General features: G+C 33.0%; 1 protein-coding gene across 1 annotated transcript; it reads right to left on the reverse strand.

Moving 5' to 3' along the window:
• Positions 1–2,426: 2,426 nt before the first annotated feature.
• Positions 2,427–3,228, reverse strand: LOC149536844 (uncharacterized). The gene has a single exon (XM_089805068.1). The coding sequence runs from the start codon at positions 3,118–3,120 to the stop codon at positions 2,698–2,700; it is 423 nt and encodes a 140-aa protein (XP_089661194.1). The 5' UTR covers positions 3,121–3,228; the 3' UTR covers positions 2,427–2,697.
• Between the last annotated feature and the right edge of the window lie 2,478 nt (positions 3,229–5,706).

Below are 5,706 nucleotides of genomic sequence, written 5' to 3' on the forward strand. Positions count from 1 at the left end.
AAAAATAGTTGTTATTGGAATAGGTTATTCCTATTCCCGATCTTTTTTTCTTTTTCTTTTTTTAATAAATAAAATTAATTAATTTTTTTAAACTTTTTTTTATAACTTTTTTTTTTATTATATCTTTTTTTTTTTTTTTAAAGTAAATTATATTTCTTATTAATTTCAATGAATAAAATAAATTAACCTTTTTACCAGTATTGAAAAAATTAACCAAAAACAATAAATTAAAACAAAAAAATTTAAAGGAAATATTTTTAAAAATACAAAACTTAATCTTATTACTATTCCATTTTTGTACAACCAAACAATGAATTAACATATTCCCAATCAAATTCCAAGTGAACCAAACAAGATTGGAATTGCCCTTTTCTATTCTCATTGCCCATTTCCATTCCCATTTCATTTTTCTATTCTAATTTTCAATTCCTATATCAGCAACCAAATGGGCCTAAAGGACCAATTGCTTGCGCCTATTTTTAAGTCCACTAAAATTGGAACCTGGTTCATTTGCCTCTAAGTAGTCTCGCTAAATCTATCATCAAAGCCCATTTGCCATTGGCAAAATGCACAAATTATATACACCACCATTAAAGCATAAGGGGTAGACTTAGAGTACAATCACATAGATCGATATATTTCCTGCATTTCCAACATCCATATTCACCCAGCAGTGCCATTCATTTTGACAAAATCTTCAACTTTTCAAACACCGTTTTCTGAATAAAACCCTACTTGTTGAGACTCTTCTTTAGAAATTAAAGAAGACCCAGATCTTGGACTATAGAGAATGCGATGGAGGAGGAAATACCTCATAGGCTGAAGTGGTGAAAGAGGAAGAAGTTTAGAAGCTGGGCATCATATCTTTATGAGGGTTATGAGGCATTTCATGTGGAAATGGTGTGTCCAATGCTATTTCGAAACTGGATGATAGCTGCATGACTATGCCAGTAGTTGGGAGCAACTTAAGGAAGTCTTACTTCTCTATGACCTATTTTCAAAGTGTAATTTCTGTGTAATGTTTTCTTTAGTTATCACATCAAGTGGGGGTGTTGGAGTTAATGTTCCAACAGTGTTAAATAAATTATTGCTGCACATGTAACAAACCTTATTTTGAGTTGCTGCCAACATAAATTCAGTTCAAGTGTGAGTCATAGAGTCTGAGTTGTAAACAATGACTAGTTGTAGATGTGTTTGAGTTTCGCTATCAAGTTTATTTGTGTTGTCAATCATCAAGTAGTTTGCTATCAATCTAATTAGTAGTCATTTAAGAATGTTGGTGTGTCAATCTATTGTATAAATATACATCTATTGTTTAGTTTGTTATCAATCTAATTAGTAGTCATTTAAGAATGTTGGTGTGTCAATCTATTGTATAAATATACATCTATTGTTGAAGAATAAAAAAAGTGGAAGTTATTTTTTTCTCTGTTTTAAAAATCTGGTGTCCTATTTTTTCTAATAATTCAAGCCAGCCCAAACACTTTTAACCTAAGAATCAGTCATTAGTGTGCAACATTTAAACCAGCTCAAACAAACTAGCGATACTCTGCGCCATCGTCCCCTCAAAAGGTTGGTGTACCCCCTGTTTTTGTCACTTGCAATGATTGGTTTCAATCATTTGATAATTAGTAGCAGGAATGAAGCATGTCTCTGAAATAAGGAAGCATAGACAGGACATCTGAGATGTTTGAGAAAATTTCTCAAAGAGACATTATGATTGCAGGATATGCAAAGAATGGATATGTCGAAATCTCATGAAAGTTTTGAAAATGTCAATCGATTTTGATTATTCTGTAATTAAAATCTAAAAATCAAGCAGACGTTCTCAATTTGACATTGTGTGTATGGGGAGCTGCTTGGATGTGTTGGTGCCACAGAGATTCATAAGTTGCAAAGACAGAAACCAATAGAATAGCACCCCGGAAAAGAAATAGAGTGACGTAAAAGAAGAGAAGGGTCCCCTGAAAGGAGAAAAAAAAATATTAAAATAATCGGTATGGGTTTGATTTTGAACGAGTGGATTTGTGTATGAAATGATTGGATACGAGTTGGGTGAGGGTCGCCTGAAAAGGCTCCATAATTTCTTCATCATAACGTAAATACTAACAATTTTAAATTATTTTTTCAGTTTTTTAATTTCATTATGCTGCATGAATCAGACAAAACCGTTTACTGCATTTTATCAGACAGAGAATGCTACAGATTTGGGTTGCACGAGGTTCATAATACTGTAATTTAGTTAAAACATAGCATGAAGTGTTTTGAATTAAAAGATGGGTAAACATTTATTCAATTACAATAAAGATAGAGAGAAGGATAGACTGTTCAATAGGAAACGAGCTTTAAAGAACTCTGTTAGTATCCACTAAATGATCCAAGATATGAAACATTTCAAGAGACAATTTTGTTCCTTATCCACCATATTCCAAACAGTATTATCCAAAATATTAATTAAATAAAAAGATACAATTTCATCTAAAATTTACTCACAATAATAATATGTCTACTTTCTTTGACTGATGACGAAGGGGATAATTGCTTACACCTATTTTTAAGACCACTAAAATCAGAACCTGTTTTATTTACCAATAGGTGGTCTCACTAAATCTATGATCAAAGCCCATTTGCTATTGGCCATCTGTACGCTAAATTATATACACCACCATTAAAGCATGTGGCAGAATTGGAGTACAATCAATTTCCTGCAATTCCAACATCCATCTTCACCCCAGAAGTGCCATTCATTCTGACAGAATCTTCAGCTTTCCAAACACTGTTTTGTGAATAATACCCTTCTTTCTCCATAACCTGCTGAGACAGATCTCCTTGACAAATTAAAGAAGACCCAGATCTTAAAGTTGACAAAACCAATACAAAATCTTTGAAATTCAAGCCATTTAACATTCTACCCATTAATGTCTTACTGATGGTATTCGCACCAAACTCTGGCACAGAAGAGATGAGTTCATCTGCTGTTATGAAGCCCCTCCTGTTTCTATCAAGTGCACAGAATTGGTGATAAAAGGAAACAATCTGTTGGTGTGAGAACATGCAATTGCAGTGCTGCTGAACCTCCTCTATTTCATGGCTTGTGAGCATTGATGATGTGTTTCCCATTCTCGGATCTTCAAAATTATAGCAGAGCAAATTTATGCCACTTCACCTCTCTTGGGCTTGCCCTCTCTCTTCAGAGGTATGAAATTTATGGACAAAAGAAGACAGTTTGTGATGAAATACCAACGTTTTTTTTAACATTATCGAAAACAATGTGGCAGACCGATCATCTCTAAGTTGGATGATAGGAAATGGTGACTTGGATTTGTTTTATCCACAAATTGGCATGATCTGAGGTAATATGACGTAATTTGAGGCGTGGAAATTTAAGGACCGGGGACAATTTTTAGCTGCACTGGTTTGTGCTCCCTGGCTGCATTATTTGCATCATTTATTATTATTATTTGTATATAGACAGGGAACTAATGTTCCTACTAGGGTCCAGCAATTAATTTTTTCCATGTTTAATATTCTAAAATTGAGGTCGTAATTCAATAGTTTGTTTTAGCAAAATTTGAAGTGCAAATAGTTTTTTGGATGTCAAGTCAATAAATAACAAGCAACACTTTTCGATAGTAGATATGTGTTAATTTTACAATTTCAATTCAAAAAAAAAATTCTCAAATAAAAATTTGGATGCTAGTAGTTTTTTTTTTTTTTTTTTAAATTTGATAAAAACTAATTTAAATTTTTAAAGGTTAAACAACATTATTTTTTCAAGGTTGGGAAGAACTCAGTGAAATTGGAATTTTGTTAGGTTATAGTCATTATCTTTTCTCCTAGTAAATATGTAGGATAGAGAAAATTACAACCAATATACAATATTACAACGTGTCCTGCTTTTGAGTTTGAATCAATAGAATTAAAAATCTTTGTATATCTATTAATATTATTTTCTCATGTTCAATTCAATTAAGAAAACATACAATTAACCATTTAAAATTTCTTAAATTTGTTAGTATACTAAATTGAATTAAATAATACCAAATTAAATTGTTATAATTTCATTATAGAGGTAAATTTGATAAGTAATAAAAATGTATGATATAATTTTAATACTGGATGTAAATATAGAGATCACGAGATCCCTGGAATACATTGGACAAAGGCCCCGTCACACAATTTGAGAGTGGTTGATGCATCCACTCACTCTTCCTCACCTAGAGCCAATCCCCAGACCACATGCTCATGCTAGGTACTGTCAAGTTAGGTCTTCCCCTATGCTTTTCTGGACCAAATATTTTTCAGTGGTCATTAGTTTAAATCAAACCCCCCATAGAATATGGTCTTCTTATATGAAAGAAAGGGACTTCTAGAGCCCAATAAATAATGTATTTGCAAGAAAGCAATAGCAAGTCCCTTTACTATAGCACAAATTACAGTCGTATATATTCAAAATTTTAAATTGAAGCGTATATTTTTTTCTGAAAATAATAGGTAGGGACTCTAACTCTACAAGAGCTCTTGTTAAATATTCAGTATGTCATCTTTCAATTAAATTAGTGATTAAAGAACAGTGGAATATCAATTGTATTATATATTGTATGGTAGAGGAAGGGAAGGAAAGGGGTTTTTATAGTCTATAATACTATGCCTTTGGTTTATTGGTTTACATATAGTGGCAGTAATCCTAAAATCCTTGTGGGAGGCACCTAACTATACCACAAACAAAGTGTGCATACCTTATACCTTGTGATATTTGTACTTGTGACATCACTTTTACAAGCACAAGTTCGATGGTTAAGTTCTCATCTCTCAAAATCTTATGTCACAATTATGATTCACTCCCATTTTTTTATAGTAGTTTATTTGGCAAGTCTCTTGTATATAACTAAGGTTGTAAGACTACTATCAGTCAGTGGATATAAGACAGCCTATACTAGAAGTTTTGAGTGAAGAATGAAGTTGTGTCTATAGATTGTCAATCGTGAAGCAATTTGCATGTGAAAGTGAGAAGTGTTTGTGAAGAGTTCAAAAAGATTGTTGCAATTGTATGGAGTCATGAGAAATTGAGAGCTTGAAGCCAAAAGGAAGAGTAAAGGCAAGTGAGTGAATACAAAGAATATGATGGAGGAGAAAATAGCTCATAGGTTGAGCTACTAGAAGAGGAAGAAGTTTAGAAGGAAGAGGCATTGCTTGGAGAGGAGATCATAAAGATTGAAGAGTTATTCAATATGAGTGAAGATGAGAAAGAAGGCATAGTTTTGTGATATAGGGTTTGAGGTAGATTTGTGTGTTGAAAAAATCAAAAAAAAGGATTGTGTAGGGACAGAGTGGAATACAGATGTTAAAAATTCATATGTAGAAAATGTGAACAGTTGTAGTGGTGAGACTTAGTGGAGGTGTTCAACTCATGGTGGAGTAAAATGCATAAGAGGGGGAAAGAGTGGAAAAGAGTGGAGAGACTATTTGCTGGAGGAGGTCAAATAAGGGTGGGTTGAATCTTGTGAATGAGAATAGCAGAGGAAAGAGCCATTGGTCTAGTAGGATAGCACATTGTGGATGAAGTTCATGAGAGAAGAGAAGAGTTGTAGTAGGAGGACAGTTGTTTCAGCAATATGCTAGAGGAGAAGGAAAAAGAAGTGACTTTATGCATCTAGCACAGTAATGGAGTTGGCTTCAGTTTACAACCTACAAAATAATCTTTTT

The sequence above is a fragment of the Cupressus sempervirens genome, chromosome 10 (assembly GCF_028749045.1).
Source record: "Cupressus sempervirens isolate cs-2001-9-10 chromosome 10, ASM2874904v1, whole genome shotgun sequence".
Classification (NCBI taxonomy): Eukaryota; Viridiplantae; Streptophyta; class Pinopsida; order Cupressales; family Cupressaceae; genus Cupressus; species Cupressus sempervirens.